This window comes from Macrobrachium rosenbergii, chromosome 14, assembly GCF_040412425.1.
Source record: "Macrobrachium rosenbergii isolate ZJJX-2024 chromosome 14, ASM4041242v1, whole genome shotgun sequence".
NCBI classification, from domain to species: Eukaryota; Metazoa; Arthropoda; class Malacostraca; order Decapoda; family Palaemonidae; genus Macrobrachium; species Macrobrachium rosenbergii.
The window spans coordinates 40,939,771-40,963,464 of record NC_089754.1 but is presented as its reverse complement, the minus strand read 5'-3'; the positions used below and the strand labels follow the sequence as shown (position 1 = coordinate 40,963,464).

General features: G+C 34.6%; 1 protein-coding gene across 15 annotated transcripts in view; it reads right to left on the bottom strand.

Moving 5' to 3' along the window:
- Rbcn-3B (WD repeat-containing protein Rbcn-3B) overlaps positions 1–23,694 on the bottom strand; it is a 108,089-nt gene that overhangs the window by 16,335 nt on the left and 68,060 nt on the right. For all 15 annotated transcript variants that reach the window (XM_067116616.1, XM_067116614.1, XM_067116615.1 and 12 more), the window contains 8 exons: positions 16,924–17,118; positions 16,071–16,198; positions 15,731–15,876; positions 15,394–15,601; positions 14,711–14,899; positions 13,550–13,688; positions 2,500–2,643; positions 1,477–1,610 (listed from right to left, as the gene is read on the bottom strand). In XM_067116616.1, the coding sequence (XP_066972717.1) occupies positions 1,477–1,610; positions 2,500–2,643; positions 13,550–13,688; positions 14,711–14,899; positions 15,394–15,601; positions 15,731–15,876; positions 16,071–16,198; positions 16,924–17,118 (1,283 nt within the window). The remainder of the gene's footprint in view (positions 1–1,476; positions 1,611–2,499; positions 2,644–13,549; positions 13,689–14,710; positions 14,900–15,393; positions 15,602–15,730; positions 15,877–16,070; positions 16,199–16,923; positions 17,119–23,694) is intronic.

Below are 23,694 nucleotides of genomic sequence, written 5' to 3'. Positions count from 1 at the left end.
CAATAGTTAATCATCCTTCAAAACATAGTACTCAATCCTTGACACAAGAATGCATTGCCTTTAAAGAGTCTCTTCCTTTCTGTTTTTTTAGTCTATGTATATTTACTAATTATTTTACTGTACTGTATTTGCTCATTTCCAAAACTGCAACCATTACAGTACTCATCTTCACCCTGACCACTCAACAAGCTCTACTTTTTCTAATTTTCAAATCTCTTTATATATGTTGCCTCTCCTGCAACAAGACCTCTAGAATGGCATTTCTTCCTTCAATACACCTCTCATTTCATTTCCCCACCTATGATAAAAATACCAACACCCCTGTCAGAACAACCACATCCTAGAAATTTTAGAGTTCTTCATCAACTCCTAACAGCGTGTATATATCTCAAATTTTATTCCATTTTTTCCATTTTTCACCCACACTCACCCTGTAAGTTATAATTTTTCTTTCAGTCTCTAATTTCCACTCTTCTCACCATTACATGTATCAACTTATTCTAACATCTATTCTATACTAACACATTAACAATTACTTTTCACAAGTATATTTATAAAGCATTTTTCTAAAAGCAAGAATTTCCCATGTTCAGTCCCCTTTTCAGATTCCATTCCTACCAACCAAAACAAGACTTCCTCATCCTCAATCAATCCAAGCATTCCTAACAAAGAAATTATGGTATGGTGTTCCTTTCCCGTTTCATTAAAATCACAAACTCAAAAATTTTCCCCTCTAAACCCCAAGTAGGCTCACATTCAAATTGCCCTCTGTTGACTCCCTTTCATTGTTATCTTTCCAAAACCTGGAACAGACTTGCTAGTATAGAAGAAAGAGGTAAGATAATGTAATGGTGAGGTGGCTTACCATGTCAGGGACTGTAAGGATGTATGAGGAGCACAATCCTATGATTGTGCAGTTGACAAAGGGTAGCAAGATAGACATGAGGTGAGCTATGATATGCTGTAAACAGCCTTTAATACCACATAAGGCACACTATAAGTGGTACTCCTTTAGGGAGATAGTAAATGAAGGTAGTATTTAAAGAATAGGCAAAAATAGAAAGTACCAGGAAACCTAAAAATGGTTCACATGTGTCTTGAGAAGGAAGAGGTGGAAGATGAATGAAGTGCAATTTTTCAATGCAAGCAAAATAAGTGAAGATTGGTTGTACATGATGAATACAGAAGGTTCAAAGGCAGGGAGACCTAGGAGGCAGTTGGTCAGCAAGAGACTGAAGTGTTGGAATGGAAAAGCCTTTACATCCAAAGAGAGCATAAGGGTTACCTGTACTTCAAAAACGTATCTAGGGTCTTGCATAATTTCATGATAAAGAAATGAATACACAATGATGTATCATAACATTTTTTGTAATCAAAAGACTGAAAATGAAGGTAAGGAAGGTTCTTCCAGTACAAGTGGTGGACACTTAAAAAAATTATTTGCAATGAAACTAGCTAAACAGCTACAACACAAACCTTTGCAACATCCAAATATGGCTCCCAAACTGGAAATCCTCGTCCAATGAGATCAATAGCAGCTCGTCTAAGAGGAGTGTGTGCTGGTAGCTTTGGACTTCCAGGAGCCAACACCAAGTATGCTAATGCCTTGCCTGTGGACATTATGAAATTGTGATAAGCTGATGAAAAAAATAAAATACAGTACTAGAGACTCTATACTCCTTGTAAAGGACTATGGTTCCACCATACCAGCAGCAACTTTCCAGGGACTGTTAAATGCCCATCTTAAAATAAAAATGTTACAACAAATGCTAATTGTCAAAACATGAAGAGCTCGAAACCAAAGCAGAAATACTGAATAATGACAGGATCTGAACATTTCCAAATTACCAAAGGTCTAAATATCAGAAGAGAGCATAAAGAGTAACTTCCAGGAACATAATTTGGGCTTCGTGTAATTTCATGATAAATGAATATAAAACCATGCATCATACCAAGATATAAAAAGCCTCAAATCAATTAAAAAATACTGAATAATAACATGCTCTGAAAATTTATCAATCACTAATGGGTACTCTTAAATGAAAGATATGACTGTTTATATCTTCTTATCTTGCATACATTTTGTGAAAGTAACATAATGAAATACAGTCAAGTGGCCAAGAGGATTAAGACATCATCCCTTTCCATTAATATGCTTAATTCCTGTACCAAGAATTACAGTTTTTGAATTTTGACTAGACTTTACTTCAGATAAAATCTTATAAATGTGGCATACAATTTATTGAAGACTGACATTTACTGATCATATTCACAAACAAGAGTAAAAGCTGTTGTTTGGTCAATTTCAAGCAAAGAAAACAAAGGCACATCACTGGCAATATGGATAGAGTACTAATGGGATGTAACCCTTCCAAAATAAAAACAAACCTTAGAAAAAAACATTGCAATTAAATTATATTTATCACTGGAAAACTTAGATTTCTTTTATAACAACTGGAAGACTATATTATATAAACTAAAAAAAAAAAAAAATCTTACTAGTTTGCATAGCTAGGTTTCCAAGACCAAATCCTTCTGCAGAATCCTGACCATGATAGGCACCAATAACTCCTAGCAAGATGATGGCAGTTGCCTGCTTCTTCCTGCCTTCTGATTGAGCAACTAACTCTCGACATGTTTCACCTGAAAGAAAATCCAAAGGAATGTGAACAAACAAGATGAAAACTAACATTTAATAAGATATCTGAAAACCATTCACTTCAACATCGCCAAAAGTTTTTTGCATAAAATATGAAATTGAAAATGTGAATCAGACTATGAGGGATATATATCCTCTTCTTAACAGTCAAAACCCTTTCTCTTTAGCTAAAATATTTTTTTTGGTCTTCACAAGAATAACTGAGAAATGTATTACTGTATCAGTTCATACCATATTCATCAATGGTTTTTGCAAGGACCTTGCCATGCAATAATTTCTTCAGTGACAAAAAGGAAACACAAATGAAACAGCCTTACATGCTGCATAACTGCCAGTAAGTATGATGAGCATTAATCACTATATTTGGTAAAGAAAATTTCTAAGAAAGCAAAATTTATATAATCAATGTGATATATTATCTGCCAATGCAATGGAGAAAACAATAATCATTGAAGTATACAAGGCATTAAAAACTCCTCCATATTCAATCTTCAAATCCTAAACTACAGAATGAGAGTAAATTACATATTTACAAAATTATGAACCAAAATAATAATATCCATTATCAAATCACAGACATTTAATATATAAAACCTCAACATCAAATCACAAAGACAGTTAATATATTAAAACTAAAAATAACAGACCAATCCTGTAAGTTGGAATTACAGAACTTACAGTTTACTAATATTCTTCATGGTCATTCCATTCTGTTGCATTTTAAAACTGTAAATATTCTAAAAGCATGCATATGATTATGCAAAGTTCTGGATTATGTCTATGCAAGAAGACCAATAAACTAGTATATAAGAGGCATTTCTATCAAGATAATAGCTTATAAAACTAGTACCGAAGTTAAAACAATAAAAACAAAACTAAGTGAAAATTGACAGGTGAAAAAATTCTGGTAAGAATGTAATACAAGTAACCTGAATACTGTAAATCTTGATGTTAGTAAAAAATCCATTATTAATATACAAGAACACTGTTTATTATATATATCAAAATAAAATAAAGGTCTGGCAATGCAGTGTTGCCTAAACTCAGATGGGAAATGGGGAAAAAAGGCAACGTGTTTCATAACTACAAACCTATTTCTTTCTGTATGCCATAATGCTTATAAAGGCAGCAGGGCTGAATGCTTGGCACTAATTTCATAATGAAACAAAATTCAAAAATTCATCCCACCTATAGAAGATCCCTTCACCTCATCTAGGTTAACACCATCTAACTTGTGGGAATGCTAGTTGAAGGTGATTGCATTTATTGACTATAAACATTTTAACTTCCAAGTTTCCATAAAATACACAAATCTCTTATTTCACTGAGGATGAATTACTAAATATTCAATACACTAATAATAGCTCTTAGCTCATCAAGTTGATAATACAGTAGATTAATGGATCTGTGGTACATGCAGGAATATACTGTACCATGTGTCCTGGGAAGTGCTTACTACAGTCCTGTTCTGAATCTGCTTTTCGTGCCTTCCATCTCCAGTTTCTTTGCCATAATGAGATGGTATTATTGGAAGTCTCCTATTTGCAGATGTTGTAAAAGGTCTTGGGTGTCCAGTTCTGTACAATCTCATTCTCCTGCATTACTTCTGCAGATCTCTCACTGCATATAAAAAGGTACCCAACTGTCTTCCCAATGCAATTTATCAATGCAAACAATTAAATGAATTGCGACACTCTCTGTTCCGCTGGTACGTAGGTTTATTCCACGGCATCAAGTATGCATGAGTTCAACTGATGACCAACCATAGGTTATGAGTCACTTCCCAAATGCTTTGAAGGATGCAATGGCTATGAGTGTTGGATTCCTGAAGAATGCTTGCTTCAATGGTATGTTCTCCTACTCCTTACCCTTCTTGAAACTAGAGTAAATCTTCCCTTGTTTCCCAGCAACACACGGAACTTTTACTGGGCCAATATTCATTCCTATTGCCACACAAACTTTTAGCATGTTTGTAAAGTTGTTTGACTTAAAGAAGCTTTCTTTACAGAAGACAAAAACATAAGACTAGAAAACTATATCCAACTTATATACTACAGTTTTCCAGTTGCATGGGTATATTACATTGTGGTAAATAAAAAAAAATTGCCAAGAGAGGAATAAATAAGGTAGGATATTGTACAAACCAAAATCATTGATCTAAATAACATAAACATCCAACTTAAGGTTATCTATGTGCCACAGATGGGATAAAACACTGCTTCTGGTGGCATAATTATCTATTCCACTATTGCAGGCTTTGACATAATAACAAGATTACACTAAGAAGCATGCATCCACTTAATTACATTGGGTGACTCTACTTAATGTGTTAATTCATAATGAATGAATCACATTCAAGATAAACATTATCTCTAAACCTCCTAGGCTCAAAGCAACACATAAGAACTTGAATATCATAAGTTCAGCCCATTTAAAAAAGATTTTGCTCTCATGAACCAATTAATCAAAGCAGCCTAACGAAAGTGTGAAATGAACCCATTCACAACAACTTAATAGATCTAGATGTTTCTTTTCTCTGTGTGGCTTCTTCAAAGTTGGTTGTGCTGCTGAGCTTCCCAGAATTAACACTTTTCGTAGTTGTCGTGTGCGTCAGCTATTTCTTTTCTTTATTTTCACAACTTTACTTCACTTCACTTTACGGCATGATGCTTTGCGCTTAGAGTTTACTGCTACTTTATTGCCTTTTGCCTTTCAGCTGGAGGTATTATTTTGATAGTGTGTTACATTTTTTTCTACTTTCAGTCATTTCATAATTCACATGACTCCATTCAGTATGCAATTCTTGCTTGAATTTGTATTTTTGCCTAGCTTTCCTTTTCAAGAATTCACAGTAATTTGCCTTTATCAGCAAAAAACATTAACAATTATATTCAGATCTTTCCTGTCTCAGCTTTACCTTACTGACATTTTTGCTTTTGTTATTTGGTATTTTCATTGTCATTTGGTGTACATCTATTTACTCATGCTAGCCTTTGGGAGAATATTAATCTAACCATGCCTTTGTATGTTTTTGTGGGCAGGGGTGGTAATTCCTGCAGTTCTTTTGTGAAGTCCTCAAACAAGGACCAGTTTTTGCAGGGCCCTACATGTAAGGAACACCACTGATCCCCTAAAACATGTTTAGAGAGAGAGAGAGAGAGAGAGAGAGAGAGAGAGAGAGAGAGAGAGTGTGTGTGTGTGTGTGAATTGGTCAGTCAATCAGTGATTGTAGTTCATTCAGTTGGCATGAAAATCGAAGAAACTGACGATACACACGTACATATGTATAAATATATATATACTGTATATACAGTACTGTATTTCTTTTATAATGTTTGAATAATTATTGCAAATAAGTATGCATTGGATTTTAGAGGATCTTCCATGAATCATTTTTTTATGATTTCTGAGAGACTAGGAATGGACACCAATTTGTTATATGTTCATCCCATTACTTTGTAAATTTTTCCCATGACTGCACTCTTCTGTACAGACAGTAATGGATCTAAATCATTACATTACAATGGTTTTCCATCGTGGCAGTCACCTTTAATGAGATAGTTTTACTGTATTTATACACTATAAAAAGCTTTTTAAAAGTTGGAAAGTAACCTGAATTGTTTTCTTAAGTTCTACATACACATATAAGAGAAACAGTCCACTTAAGTATTTCCTTTACCTATAAAACATCAAGCATTCCTGAATACAAGATGACACTCATTCTAGTGAAAAAATATCAAGAGTTAAAAAATTCTCAAATGAATATAATTACTGAAAGACTGATTACTCTATTTAAATTATAGCATATTTAATCTTCATTTAATTTTATATAAAACAGACTGTACAACTTATATGGTGCTATTACTGTATCTATAAACCCTATTATACTATTATAAGTTTCACCTGAAAATGCATAAAAATGTTAATACATTTCAAGACAAAAATTAGAGAAAACACTAATAACCTTCCAATTCTTATTAAAGAAACGTGGAAAAACTTCAAAGACAATAAATGGTCAAAGGCAATAATACAAGATGTAACAAATGCTAGCAATAGTTTTTAAAAACTAAGAAAATGCGACTCCAAATTGCTCTACATAGGAAAGTCAAGTTTTCCTCTTAGGGCTCATGGACTGCAGTACAATGTATAGCAAAATTAAATGCATCAGTCCCAAAATCAACATGAAGAGAAACACCATGCATAAGAGCGCAAGAAGAGCCCAATTCATGTTTTTCAGTAATTAGGAAAATATGTTCTTTGCTCCACTGTTCTGTTAGATTTTTTGGTAATTTTAGCCTTATCATACCTTTTAAACCAGCAAGCTTCCACAGTTTCCTGAGATCTCATGCTATTGGCAAAACACTTGAACAAACTATTTTTTCTAGGCACTGTAAAACATGCTTCGTGACTTACCAAATATTTCCACCTCAAAGTCTTCCGATCTTTAGCAGTTTTGCAACTTTGTTTTTCATATTATTAAAAGAACATCTAATTTTGACCAGTGTCAGCTTGACTTTTGTTGAGTAAGCATGGGATTAGTAATGAACAAATGTGCTTTTCCACAAAACATAGGGCAACAAGACATTACATGTACTTCCAAAAACCTTCCCACAGTGTTTAACATTTATCATCAAATACTCTGATACTGTATAAACATTTCCAAACTATTCATAAAGATTAAGAAGCTTATATAAAGTACTGGATATGTGACAAAACCTTTGCTAGACCTCTTTAATCTACTGTTCAGGTAATGCTGTAACCAGTATCAAAACAAACCAATCTTGCAAGATGATCTAAAGGAATACAGCTTGTAGCAAAGGCTGTATCATCCAGAATAGAGTAAGAAGCTTAATCTAACTCACATAGTAACCATGAGTGAAACATGTATGTATACAGTCATAGAGATTTAGTATTAAATCCGTTAATGTTCTTTTTGGGTATAGAAATTCCAAGATCATCTAAATGGTGATTCAACAATTATAGTGCAAGCCCATAAAAGGGGTGTCCCCTGATATCCCAACTTTTCATAATTAATATACAAGGGTGCAATTATATTTTTCTGACACTGGTGTTGAAATATACTTTCCTACAACTGTACTATGATAATTCTACAAAACTGAGACAACAAAACTGCCAATAACTCTAAACACAAAAAACAAGAAAACTTCCAAGAGAAACTTTTTAGGCACCTTAGAACCTCTAACTATTAGAAAGTGGCAAAATCTGCATAGCATTACACATAATGATCACAATCTTTTACAAAACAAACCATTATACATCTATGTTCTGCAATAAATTCTACTATGAATAAAGGATTATATGGTACAGAAAATAGTACTGCTGTACTTTGCCAATGAGAGTGGAAGAGACAGCATCAAGATCTTGACTTATCTATGGAGTAGCTCTACTATATGCAGTTTTTATTAGTCTGATAGAAGATAAACTCACAACCAACAACCACATGTGTGGGTTCCTACCAAGAGTAGCCCATGTTTTTTTTTTTTTTTTAAATGAAGTCAGTCAAAAGGACAACCCTAGTGGGCTTGTATGGATCTTTTATTACAAAGCAAAGTTCACGACTAATTCATAGAGGATGTCTCTGAAGGTGGAAGTTTCCTCTTCATGTCCTAAAACAGAGAGAAGTTTCATTTTGTCCATGATACAAGAGTACTCCAGATACCCATAAAAACACCTTATGAATGCAAAAACTGAGTTTTTTCTTTTCCAAGGAAATGCAGGAGTTCAGGATCAAGGGAAGAATGTTAGACACTTTTGGTTTAATAAATAACTCATAGTAAGACCTTACTTTGTTTGGGGATTCTATGGATACAATCCTTAAAAGGATTTGATAAATATGAAATATTAAATAACCATAAAGCCTGAAAAGGTTAGAGAAACCCCCTGAATAAAATATAAATACATGGGCAATGAATTATTGCTAAAAATATGAATAAACCTTCAGTAAATACTGAAACAATGGCATTGTAAAGAGTTTTTTTGGAGGTTTGGGGTCCACATGATGGCTGGACTAAAATGGTGCAAAACAGAGTGGTTTTGGAGAAGTCTGGAGTTGACAGCAGATGAAAAATATAGTGGAGCAAATTAACAGATATAAATAACACCTTTCAATATGATAGTTTACTTATTGAAATTTTAATGTTAAATATTACCTAATCTATGATTTATACCATGTTTATAATGCAGATGGTTATGAACTAAAACATTTCTGATTTTTCCATTCCCTATGCCAACAAGTTTTCTGTACCTAATAGTAAAAGCCAACATGTGATGGAAGATACCTATGTACAGTACATTACTATGTACATCAAGTATTCATCTGTTTATAATCCACTACCATCCATTCTTTACTGGACTATGGTTATCGATATTGCGAAAGCTGTCTCCACACGTGAAAGAGTAAGCTGAATGTTCGTACAGTGCTTTTAACCAACACCTTGTTGTAACTCAGGTCTCCATTCATTCACTAAATATTTGATTGCTTTGCTTCTTCTATCATCATGTAACTGCTGTCTGTTATTTAACTGGTGGACTGCAAGTAGCAGTTTAAGCTGATTAACAAAGTGTCATGAGCACCAAATTAAGTTGCACTAATTCTACTGTTTGGTGTGTTTTTTGCACACCAAGGAATGGAATCATAAAGGGCTAATAAGCACTCCTCAGGTTAACTGGTTTAATAAATGCAATTTTGCTGTTATATTGCTCTTCTCCTGACTTCCTCCAAAAATTTATTCTAATACACTGTCAAGATGTAGTGTGCTGATGGTGAGTTTATCAAAGGTCTTGAGCCACTATCAAGTCCTAATTTCTGGTCTCCATATGCTCCCAGTATTTTCTTTAATTCACCTTTAACTTGTATATCTAAAAGCCTAATATTTGTTTAATGAATTGTTTACATTTGTGTTTCTCTGTTCTCCCTAATCTGCTTTCCTAAATCTTTCATTATTTACTTCATAATCTTACTTCCCTATCACACACTCTAAAATATAACTTACTCTTGCTGATACAAATGGAAATTTTCTTAAAATTATGAACTGTCATAATGAATTGAAAAGATCCAACTTTTCATCAATTTTTTTCTTAATGATTTATGTAACTCCTATATTGCAGTCTTTATTACATATAATTTTAGCTTAAAACTCACAAAAAACAGACTTCAGTAAAATTGACTGAGAATGTTATCATTATGTTCTCATTTTGTGTATAATAATGTTAATCCTAACTCAGCAGATGAAGTAAACAAATAATTTTCTTATCACAGGATACAGTAAATTGACAATTACGTTCAACAGATGTAGAGAATGAGGGTTTAGTTACCTTTCCATAGCAGCTACACTAAATACTGTAGTTCCCAAAAATGCATCCACAGAAATACAGAATTAATTTTATTAGAAAATCACATAAGAAAAAAAAATAACATCAACAAGAACAAATACTCTAAAGATTATTCTATAGTAAAAGAGCACTATATAAAACCCACTACAACAATCAAAATCTCATATTCAGATGTTACAGGCTCCATAGACCTGTCATTCCCATTTTGGTTTCATCTCAGCAATCTGCAGGCTTGCATTCTCATGAAATGTTGGTTTACAAAAGCTCTGCCTAACAATGAAAAAATTCAGCTGTGGTCACCTGACATTCTAAAATGATCAAAAATATAATAAAATCATTCCTTACACAAGCCACAAGATACAGCATCTGAAAAACAATGCTTAACGAGTGCCGCGCGTTTACCTATGAAGCTGACAATTTCAAAATTAAAAGAATACTATGAAGTATGAGATAAAGCTCAAAATAATTGAAAAACTTCAAGAATGTAAATTAGATCCAAGGAAAATGAAAGGAGACAATACAATACCTAAATCTTAAGTATAATGAAAAAACCAATAGTACACACTAACAGGATGCACTGGATAAAATACACAACCATGAGGCTACTGCCAAAAAAGCTTTGTTATTCAAACAAAAATATATTAGCAATTGTGACTGGTCCAGAGTAGATACAAGTGCAGCTTCAATTACTGTACTACCAAAGTATTAAAACATTCACTTGTGTCAAAAACTTATTACTTTAATAAGTATCACATATACGGTAAATTTAAAAATATTGAAGAGACTCCTAACGTTTAGTTCTAATTCAATGTGAGTAATGCATGTGCTTATGCTACTTTAGAAACTAAAGGTAAAGTTACCTACGTGTTAATTGGTTTGGTGGTGTTATATGTTGTTATTACATTTACATATGTATATCTGGTAAAAAGTGACCATTAGATTCTATGTATGTAGGCATAATTATGACATTAAGAAGTATATCACTTGAAACAATGCAAATTGCTTATTATGTTACAGAGAATTCCATTATTCTACTTGGTCCCATTTTTTAAACTACTCAGAATTGTTCTACCATGTACTGTTTCCATTGAACTGGTTATTTCTTAAGGTTAGCTATATCCACCGAGACATAAAATATGACATCCGCTAGCAAAGTACACATTGAGGTTATTGTTTCATAAGCTGCACTACCATCTCACTTCAGACAAACCACAAAGCCTCAGTCTACTAATGACAAAGATCAAATGCAGCGGAGTATCAGTGAAATGGATGTAAAGTTGTAATGTTCCTTAGTAGAGCACAAAGAATAAGAACGGACATAATTATTATGATAAAGAAAACCATACAAATAATGCCCAAAGTCCAACGAAATGAAGACCACCAAGCCACTTGCTTTGCTTGCTTGCTTGAGGCAGTTCAACAGTCCAAATGAATCATCATCTACAACACCTTTTATATTGAGTCCAATGTTACCGTAATCTACCAGATGCGAAGGTGCTGATGATAATAGGTTCCATGTTGAGGGATGACATAACTTGCTTAACTCATTACTAATGTGAACATTTAATTCATGTTGCACCTTCATCAATGGAACTTCTAAGTGCATTTTCAATTCACTTCTCAATCCAGTCAAGCCTGTACATCATTGATAATAAAAATATGTTTCAAGTTCTGCTCATATAAAGTCAGTGCTATGTTTTAGTACTATAACAGCACATCCCAAATATGAAGGATTACATAATCAAATATACACCATAGAGATGTGTTGTAGTTTCAAACATACATAATACTAACCACCCAATTATTTGAAAATAATTGTGACACATATTTACTTGTGTATAGACATAAACTGATTCAATTTAATCATTAAGCATAATAAAAAGAGAAAACCACCTGTAAATAAAATCTTATGGATAAATTTTTGTCTTTTCTTGACACAGGCTCTGAAAAACAGCTTCCAGGTATGGAGTTGTCTAAGTTCTTAAGCTCTTGAAAATCGCAACAAATTAGGTTAAGAGAAGTTGGTAAACTTTTACAAATTGAATTTTAAAAGTACTTTCTATATTGAAGAAACTTGTTCCTCTTATTTTACTTACCCCTCATGCCTGATCTGGTTGGAGGAGCCATTAACCGAAGTATAACTTACCGACAAGAAATGCTAAGTTTACTTTTATGCGAGTCCTTCATCTCACATTTTTTTATTTTCATTGCTGACATTGTGACCTTGAAATGGTCACTGCACAAGTTTTTTTAATTTAAAATTCTAAAAAACTGCATTAGCTACTTGAGTAACCAATAAATTCTAACTGTACAGAACTAATCCACAAAATCCTTAGTAAGACATCTGCAACTGAACTGTATCTTGTAACATTGCATCTCTTGTCCAGAAACATGTAATTCTTAAAAATTAGTTAATTTTCTTCTGTACAACCCCATTACTTTAAAATGGCCCGTTCATGTTTTGTGCACAAATCCTAGTCATGTCAATCCACTTGTAGAAAAGGCAATCAGACAGCTCATGTAGGTTAATGCCTGCTTATATAGTTCCTTGCATCCCTGATAGCTGATTCATACTTTATGTAGTCCAAAACAGTTGGAAACAAAGATGGTAAGGCAATTATATGCCTTAATATAAAATGCACATTTACAGTATTTTTATGATAATCTACATTTATGAACATTCATGAGGACTGGTGTTCCCATGCTGTTCTTTCAAAGGACAGATAATGAATAAAAATAAGTGGAAGTGAAGTTTCTTTTGGGTTAATCAAAACAAAAAATCCATATCGATGAATGATTGAAAGGCAAGGGCCGCTGATAAGGACCTATTGTATGTATTTATCAAACATAGCCACAGCTACATAGTTTGGAAGACTGTCACATTTATCATCTGAATAGACTCAAATACTAGTAGAACTAGGCACAGCAGTTGAGGTTTTGATAATCAAAGGGTTTGTTTTAGAACATGTACACTTAGTGAAAGATAGTAGATAGCATAATAATATAGTGGGATACATAAGTTACTGTTCAGACTTTATGCTAAAGGGATGGTAGCAACTGTAGCAAACATACAAAAACCTACAGTAACATTCCTTAGAAAAACATTATTATTTTTATCTTTCCTCTAAAAAAATATTCCAACAACAAATACACAAATAAAAGGGCAGTACAACAGATGTGCTTATTGTGTGTCATTTCCAAAACATTCAACTTACAGCTGATAATTTTAACTTGAAACCTATATCCTGAAGATATAAATGAAGTCTCTGCTATACAGCCTTTGGTTGCCTTGACCAGTGAAATAAGTCATCAAAAAACCCATATCAGAGGTTTTAACAGAGGTAACAAATTAATTACCTCTGTGAACTATTTATTTTGCTTTTAAACTGACTTTGCAGTTGTGTAATAAGAGCACATTAAATTATCTAGCCTTTGCCCAAAGACTGAAAACAAAATACTTAAAAAAAAAACTTTATACATTTCAAGAGTAATTCATGAACAATGAAATCTTTCATAAAAAAAAAAAAGGCTACTTACCATCCATCTCTTCATCATAGTGATCTTCATCCAAGTGGGGGTGAGGTTCCATTGGACGCTCATTGTTGGTACCACTGTTTCCACTTACAGCATTCCCACCATTTGTAGCTGTATGGACTGGGCTATTACCAGCAGTACTCTGCAAATCAGTATTATGCTTGGGTCAGTAAAACTTGGCTGATTTTTTATAATTTTGTTGTGGACAGATATGTACACAACAAAATCATAAAAAATTGCATGGGCTCACTGCTTCTTCCAGAGGATCAAAACACTGTCATAAGTATAATATAGTTTAATATAAAAGAGAGCTTTAAGAGAACTGACATTTTATGCACAGCCATCAATTTACAGAATTATGAGACATACAGGCTTGTATTTGAAAATGTTATATTAGCTACATACAGGCTCCTACTTATATCTGAAAATGTTATATTAGCTAATGTTCAGATAAACTAAATAGAGTACCACATAACCTACTTTGTAGTTTTAAAAGCACCTGGTATATAAAAACGAAACTTATTATGCAAGATGAAGTAAACAAGATTGTAAGAGCAGTACATGTACTGGGGAGAATTATCTCGAATAATCCATACCAGAGATCTTATCAACTGGCCTTGGCCATCAGCTAGTGGAACCTTAACAGGGAATCACTGAGGCATCAAATCTCATATGCTTGTATTATTCTAAACTTATTTTAATGATGCACCTGACCAGTGAATCACAAGGCTCTTACATAACCATCATAACTTATGTGTCTGACGCAACATGTTTTATAGAAATTACAGTTTTTGAAGTGATCATCTACAGAAGTATTTTTGGTGGTAGTTTAAGAGAGCCTAGAGTTACCTCATCTTAAATTCCAGATGGTTGTATTCTTAGACTGTGTGTTAGTCCTGTATGTACTTTTACTGTTCTGTCACAGCGTAAGACGACAATGTAACCTCGGGACATCCAATGGAAAGCGACATAAACTTGGAACGATGTAACCCAAGTCTGATGTAACCCAGGGAAAGCCTGTTTATAGGTTTTATCTTTGACTCCATTCTTTCTTTTCTACAGTGTCAGGAAATTTATCATTAAATGCTGCTACAAAACTAGGTAGTGTACATAGTTTTTTCTTCTGAAATACAGTCCTATTAACAAAATGCTCTGAACTTTTACCTTAGAAGAAGGTTGATCTGGTCGTGGAGTACTTGGAGGTTCATGGTTTGTATATGGGGTAGGACCAGTTGGGAGAGGCTCAGTGTGTGTTGGCAAGTGAGGAGACCACATTTCTACCAATTTCTGTCGCCCTTCTGGACCCATACGAGTTAACTCTGTTTTCAACAGGGCTTGAGCTGCTTCTCTCACCTGAAATAAATATCTGACTTACTGCCTGTAAGTTGAGAGGATAAGAGTAGTGCAGTTCAAAAATAACTGTTGTATTAAAATGGCTACTTGACAACAAGCTGCTGTTAGACAAACTAGACTATCAGTATTAAAGATATCACACAATAAAAAAACATGATATTATGACTACAACAACTATACTGCCATATTAGATTGTAATATATACTGTGTGTAGAAAATGTACACAGTGTAAATATAATCTGACTTCTTTAAAACACATAAGATTTTTTCTAACTCTTTTACAAGAAATGATTTGCATTTAATTAGGGTTAATCAAGAGTAATTTGCGATGTCTCTTCAGAACCTGAAGAGACAATATCCATTATAATTTGTTTGGGGACTAAGTGTCTTCATAACCTACTTCAGATTAAATATAACAATCCAACGCAAGCAACAAAGGCAACAGGATGCAATTGGGAAACTTACTCTAAGATGATAAAATATTTTACCCTTACCTCCTGGCAACGGTCCTGCCATCTACGCGCAAGAATTTCCACCATTGGGGGCTGGTATTTAGTAGCCCCTGAAGCTACTACACAATCAGGTAATAATACTGTATGAAGAGCAGTTAATGTGGACCAACCTTGCTTAATCACAGACTGTTGTTTTGAAAATTCATCTTCGTGATTGCTAACTGAATTCTGGTTAGACTTGGAACTTTGTCTGAAAAAATGAAATTATCATCAGTAATTTCTCAAAACAAGAAAAACCTTTAAGTTGTTACACAACTTTCCAAACAAACTTTTGAAAAGTTTGCCAACGATAATAATAATACTCTTCCTTAACACTTACATATGAATTTTACGCCTCCTTTCCTCTTCTGGAATAAGTGTTGCAGCATTCATATCTTGCAATGTATTTGCCACAGAAACTAAAGCCAGTAAATGATGAGTAGTAAGTGCCGGTGACACTTCCCAATGGCCTCTGCCAGTAAATACCTGAAAAAGTTTCATTTTCTAATATTAGTAAGGTCTTAGTAAACGGATTGCACCGCGGAAATACACATGAAAAATAAAAGCAAGGAAACTAGTCACAAATAATGAAAACATAAATCAAAATTTGTAAAAACAAACCTTTGTTAAAGCTAAACATTTGACACTGAAATTTCTTATACCATCTCTGAAGCCATTACCTGTGTTCTGTGTTCAAGTGTAACCATTTCTGGAGGTAATTCTGCAGCAAGATCTGGAGGAAGATTAATAGCAGGCATATCATCCTCTCTCACTGGATGCCATGTGGGCATCAGTAAAGACATGTAACCTGAAAAATAGCCTTTCATAAATCATGAGTTTTCAAGACAATATACTTGTATAGTAATTGTAAGTAGGCTAACTGATTCAACAATTAACAGAACAGTTCAGCACATTTATATTTAAAACTAAACTCTCTGTGTGTTCAAGGAGAGTTAATTACAGCCCTGAAGCTAAATACAGGAAGATCAGTTATCTACTTTGGTTTGCCCTTTCTGAGCTACACAAAAATTTAAGAAGTCATAAAATTGGACATTTTGTGCACAATTTCTTAACAGCCAGCTCAAGAACACTTCATAGTGATTAATCCTTTATTTGAGTACAAATGAATTCCTCAGAGTTCGAAATTTGGCTATCTCTCTTGGATAATTTTACACTGAGTATCTTCCGACTTATTCTAAACATTCAGTCAATGAATTCCAGTGATGTTCAAAATAATTAATGTGTTGATAATCTACTGAGCTTGTGGATCTTTTGTACATTTTTATTGTATTAATACATTTCTGAGTTAATTATTCATATTTTGCCTAAAGTCAAACTATGTTTTGTTTAGAACACAAATATACAAAATAGTAAAAACTAACTTCACACAATGACTATATGTCAAAAAGATGAGTGAAGTTACTCCCAAAATGAAACTTCCTGAGAAGCACAAACTCTGAAAGTAAAAATTACACCAACACTATCTTATCACATAAGAGCACTGAATAAAACAACAGAAGTTGAAACACATACCAGATTTTGATATGAGGCCGTACGATACAGGTACTCTTGGTCTCAAAAGGCCAAGAGTGTGCTCACAGGTTTGATCTAATGAAGGATCCAAACCCCACGAGTGTAATAAGGACATTAACATTTGTCCTATTTGTAAAGTTTGTGCTGTGACATCAAAATGACGTGGAATCTGAACACGTCCACTACCAGTTCCATCTGAAAAAAGGATATAAATTAGCATAATCTTTAAATTAAAAACAAATGTTCTACTCAGGCTATGGAACAACTAGGATATATATCACCACCAAGTAAGCTCTCTCTTTCACACACTGCACACATACTACATGGGTGTTGGGAAATGAAATACCACATTAGCCTTCTGGCCAATAAGTGTTGTTGGACTGATTGATCAATTTATAGATTTTAGGCATACATGCCAAGCACTGGGGCAACTAAGGCCATTCAGCGCTGAAATGGAAACTGACAAGTGTAACAGGAGGAAAACCTCACAGTTGCACTATGAATCAATTGTTAGGAGAGGGTGGACCGTAAGATAGAAGAAAGAGAATATGAACGGAGGTACAGTAAAATGAATGAAAGCAGTTGTAGCTAGGGGCCGAAGGCACGCTGCGAATAACCTTAAGTAATGCCTACAGTGCGCCGCATGAGGTGAACTGACGGCACTAACCCCCTATAAGGAGCCAATCAGTGTTGGGCGAATAACCAAATATTGCCAGATGCATGGAGCATGAAGCCCCATACCCTCCTTGGACTGCATTTGTTTGAGGAAAAAAAGTGGAAGAATAAAATATTAGTAGTGAGGCATGAATGGATTATACTCCGTATGTGTTAGTAGTAACAAATAAAAAAACCTGTTCTAAAGACACCCTTTCATTTTGACAAACACTACAGTTTCAAGCCACTCTAGGCTCCTCTTCAGATGAATGTATAAACAAGAATCCAGATACAACAGACAACCAGAGTACAAATAAAAATATCAGTCGAAACAGTGGTGAGGTTTTGAATGTGCTTAGATATGGCACAAGAGAAGAAATACATAACAACTGACTTTCTAAAAAGATAGTTGGATTTTGTGGCACCAGTAAGACAAAAATGAAACGAGGGTTTGCAGGACACGGAAAGACAAAGACTGGTTGGGTCTTGGGTGGCTGAGATATGGACAGCTATAGAAGGGTGAAAGTGTACAGATTTGTTAAGATGATAACTGTGTGGTAAGAAACGAGTATGATATGTGAAAAACTGACATTCAAGTCTATATAACCTATAAATCCATAATGAAAGTGTGATTATACATGTATTGAGAATGAAAAAGGGTAGCTGCACTAGGTGATTTAAATGTAGATGTATGCAACAAAGGTAGAGATGGCATAGCTCAAACAAATGAGAATGGACACAGTCTTTTAAAAATGTAAGTGGCTTGGGAATATAACTGGGAAAAGAGAAATGTGAGATGAGTTAGACTGTCTTAGAATAAAGGTGGAGAAGAAAGTTAATAGGTGTAATGGTGAGAAGAGGAATGGCTAAAGTGTAGATACAGTACAGTCTTCTTCTTCTTCTTTTAACGTGCTTTATATCTGATAATTTTCTGGTTGAAGCAAATGCACAATGCACAATATATATATATATATATATATATATATATATATATATATATATATATATATATATATATATATATATATACATACATACATACATATATATATATATATATATATATATATATATATATATATATATATATATATATATATATATATATATATATATATATATATATATATATAAATTCAATTAATGTCACAAAAATGAGTACTGGGTAACAACTCATTTGGTGAGTGAAGGATGAAGGTTTGGCGCACAATGTGGAAAGAAAACCGAAATTATGTGGATATGTATGAATTTGGAAAAGCCTGCCACATTTATTGTCATGAAGAGGCACCTTGCAAATTGCAAAAATTCCTCAAGACCAGCAGAATACAGAAATATATATATCTGACTGAATTTCATTACCCTATAATAATAATAATAATAATAATAATAATAATAATAATAATAATAATAATAATAATAATAAACCTGACCTGAGAGCATCCTACATATAAACCCAAATTCACAACTACAGAATATCATAATAGTTATATCGTGAAGACCCTAACAAGTGGCTGCCTGGTCAACATCCGTCGCTAACATAACATAATTTCCCAACTTTTTATCTATCTTAAATGTATTCACTTGTTTGTCAAACATTCATACTTCACTTGTCAAGAAGCTTTTTAACTATAACTGCAGGTCCTATGTCAAACCGGAACAGTCAGCCCACGTTAGTTCATCTTTTCCATAAAAATGTAAACCCACACAAAGGTAAAACATTCCATCAAAGAAGAAGAAGAAGAAGAAGAAGAAGAAGAAGAAGAAGAAGAAGAAGAAGAAGAGAAGAGAAGAAGAAGAAGAAGAGAAGAAGAAGAGAGAGAGAGAGAGAGAGAGAGAGAGAGAGAGAGAGAGATAGAGAGATAGAGAGAAGAGTGAAGGTTGGGTGTGTCCCATCCTGAAGTTATCCCATCCTGGTTATCCATCATTACGTAATACATTTCGAAATGTTATAAAAGGAATTAGAAACCCTATAAATCGAATTAAACAGTCTATGAATATGTTTGGCAACAGTAAAAACTATTGCTGATTCTTTAAATAAATAACAGCAATACTGCAGATATAAATATTTAGTGTCCTCCTTCTCCAAGGCAATTTGTCTAACCAATGTCAGGCGTCTATACCCTTCCCTGAGGTGTTCTTAATAATATAAGTCTCGTTCCTCGACACCGATTTATTGAGTTAAGGGAGAATGCCTCTTCCTCTCTCTGCGGCTTTACAGAAAAGCCCGGCAAGATATCCGGAAGTCAGATTTTAATAATAATAATAATAATAATAATAATAATAATAATAATAATAATAATAATAATAATAATAATAATAATAATAATAATAATAATAATATGACCAACAACAGTACCCAAATCATTCTTAAAGCAAGACTGATAAAATACGACAATGAATGTTACAGAGTAAAACTGCATGAACCTGAGAGAGAGAGAGAGAGAGAGAGAGAGAGAGAGAGAGAGAGAGAGAGAGAGAGAGAGAGAGAGAGAGAGAGAGAATGGCTAAAGGCTAAAGGCGTAGCAGTTACCATCGTTATACGTATTTCCCCTTGGAGTGAAAAATATTCCAAGGCCGCCCAGCAGCCACTATGGCGGCTAGAAATCACATGATATACACGACCATCTGCCCCCTAGCTTTCACGTAATCGGACCGGGAACTAACACAAACGGTAATTTATTTATGTATTTAATTTATTTTTTCTTTTTTAATAAGTGGTCTCTTCTTTCCATATTTCCCGTTACCTTCTCTTACTTCTTGTAATAAACAGCATATTCTCTGGAGACTTGAATTTCAAGCCCATAGTCCCTGAGGGCTTGTTCCATATGAATGCGGTTCATCTTCTGAATATAATAATAATAATAATAATAATAATAATAATAATAATAATAATAATAAAAGGAGAAAGAGAAATGTGTTGCGTAATGTTTGTAAACAGTAATAATGAAAGCAGTGTCCGTGGCTGTACTTCTCAGGTAATGAAATCGCACTACAGAACAAGAGAGTAAAGAAAGGAATATAAAGTTAATGACAAGAGTATTTGCAGATTAAAAACACAACACGCATGATACAATAGAGGAACTGTTAACAACAGAACATACATGTTACAACAGATGAGATGTTAAGAACAGAGCACATGATACAATAGAGGAATTGTTAATAACAGAACACGCATGATAAAATATAGGAATTGTTTATTTGATCAATTGAATCCCTTTACTGCAATGCTTCCATCGAATAGAAAAAAATAAATAAATCAACCACAGCTTTTCCGACAGACCTGAGCGTAAGTAATTACGAGGTAGGAAGTGCTTCTACACATTAGTAATCAAGAGCCGAAACGCTGAGAGAATCTGGACTCGCAGACGCAATAAGCAACTTAACACGATTTCTCTCCCGCTTTCCAACTGCGGTACAAAACAAACAGAATTTTCAGTACCGATCACCGATAATTTCTCGAACGTTCTTTGAGAAAGCTCTTTCTTTCCAGTGCTTCTAACAAACTTTTGGTGAAAAACTCTACTACTTTGCTTTGTTTACTTAATTGCCCTCAAGATTAGCAAAAAAGAAAAAATTGCTATACATTTAGTATTCACCGCAAAGCCCTCCTCGCTGCTATTCTATCTCGCTACTATCAGCTAATCGAATTCTGTCCCGTTAATGTACTTTTTCTTCACCACTTTAAACCGTTATAAGACAAAAATTACACACACAAACGCACACACACATATACATATATACGTATATACAACACACACACATTATATATTATATATATATCATACATACACAAAAGCGTATTTTGCCTATCAACAAAGTCCCGTAAGATGCCAAGGAGGGCGACAATTGTTTGTACACAACGTCAAATAATCCCGGTAAGCCCTATCGTGGGGTGGAGTCATATGTGTAACGGGTGATAGGAAGGCATCTCCTTCATTCTTCTTCTTCTTCTTCTTCTTCTTCTGCACCAGAAACGAAACTCAAGGCCCAATCTTCCCTTCCCGTCCTTTCAACGGACACTTTCAAAGGTGATTTCCAGTCGTGGGACAAAGAGCGTTTAAGGCCTATCAGCATGTGTTCCTTCTAGTTGCCTTTGGTAAATACATGTGACCTTACGGCATCACTGGATTCTGTACTACTTGGATATCACAAAAACGATTGTTGTGGTTTTGTATAAAGAGATTCAATATGCAATGAACTTCTTGGCAAAATTGAAGCGTCTTGTACTTTGTAGAATTTTTTTGTATTCATTACTGATCTAAACTAAGGATACTTTGTTTTTCCGCAGCTTTTGAGATTTTAATTTTCTTGCCTAATTAGTCAAAGGATATACAGTATATTGCACATATTTTTATACTTATTTCTATGTATTAAAACCACCGTGTATATAAGGTTTTTGTGTATAAGATAGAGAGCCTAAAGGTAATCTAACACCACATTTAAACTTGCCGTCGTTCAACCCGGGGCCTCTCCTGCGACTGCATAAACACTCAAAATGAAGACATGAGATGGTACATAATGTTCCTAGGCCCAGGACTTCTCACACCAACCCTCTCTTATAATACCCATACAATTAACTCGATTAAAATATTCAATGACCCCGTTGGCCGACTTTTCCTATACGGAAAGAAAATGACAAAAACAAATAAGACAAAAAAAAAAAAAAAGTTGTCCTACAACTTATGAAAATTAAAGGAAAAACAAGTCATAAAAAGTTGTGTAAAGTAATAAAAAGCGTCCGTACACAAAGAAGATCCACCAGGAACGCCCTCGTAGCTAAAGGATGCGACTTGCAAAAAACATCTTAAAGGGTAACGATGCCACCGACAAAAACTGGCAGGAACTGCAAAAATTGGTTCTCGGATCACCGCGCTGAGAGAGAGAGAGAGAGAGAGAGAGAGAGAGAGAGAGAGAGAGAGAGAGAGAATTATAAACTGATGAGAGAGAGAGAGAGAGAGAGAGAGAGAGAGAGAGAGAGAGAGAGAGAGAGAGAGAGAGAGAGAGAGAGAGAAATTATGCTTAAACTGATGAGAGAGAGAGAGAGAGAGAGAGAGAGAGAGAGAGAGAGAGAGAGAGAGAGAGAGAGAGAGAGAGAGAGAGAATTATGCTTAAACTGATGAGAGAGAGAGAGAGAGAGAGAGAGAGAGAGAGAGAGAGAGAGAGAGAGAGAGAGAGAGAGAGAGAATTATGCTTAAACTGATGAGAGAGAGAGAGAGAGAGAGAGAGAGAGAGAGAGAATTATGCTTAAACTGATGTGAGAGAGAGAGAGAGAGAGAGAGAGAGAGAGAGAGAGAGAGAGAGAGAGAGAGAGAGAGAGAGAATTATGCTTAAACTGATGAGAGAGAGAGAGAGAGAGAGAGAGAGAGAGAGAGAGAGAGAGAGAGAGAGAGAGAATTATGCTTAAACTGATGAGAGAGAGAGAGAGAGAGAGAGAGAGAGAGAGAGAGAGAGAGAGAGAGAGAGAGAGAGAGAGAGAATTATGCTTAAACTGATGTGAGAGAGAGAGAGAGAGAGAGAGAGAGAGAGAGAGAGAGAGAGAGAGAGAGAGAGAGAGAGAGAGAATTATGCTTAAACTGATGTGAGAGAGAGAGAGAGAGAGAGAGAATTATGAAACTGATGAGAGAGAGAGAGAGAGAGAGAGAGAGAGAGAGAGAGAGAGAGAGAGAAATTATGCTTAAACTGATGAGAGAGAGAGAGAGAGAGAGAGAGAGAGAGAGAGAGAGAGAGAGAGAGAGAGAGAGAGAGAGAGAGAGAAAGTAATGCGTTGACTGAAGCGAGAGGGAGAGAGAAAATTGCATAAATTGGCGTCAGAGAGAGAGAGAGAGAGAGAGAGAGAGAGAGAGAGAGAGAGAGAGAGAGAGAGAGAGAGAGAGAGGGAGAGAAATGCGTAAACTGACTAGAGAGGAAGAGATAAACTGCATAAACTGGCGTCAGAAAGAGAGAGAGAGAGAGAGAGAGAGAGAGAGAGAGAGAGAGAGAGAGAGAAATAATGCGTAAATTGACGAGAGAGGAAGAGATAAATTGCATAAACTGGCGTCAGAGAGAGAGAGAGAGAGAGAGAGAGAGAGAGAGAGAGAACAAGGCGTTTTCTCCTTGACGACGCCACCTTCTCCTCCT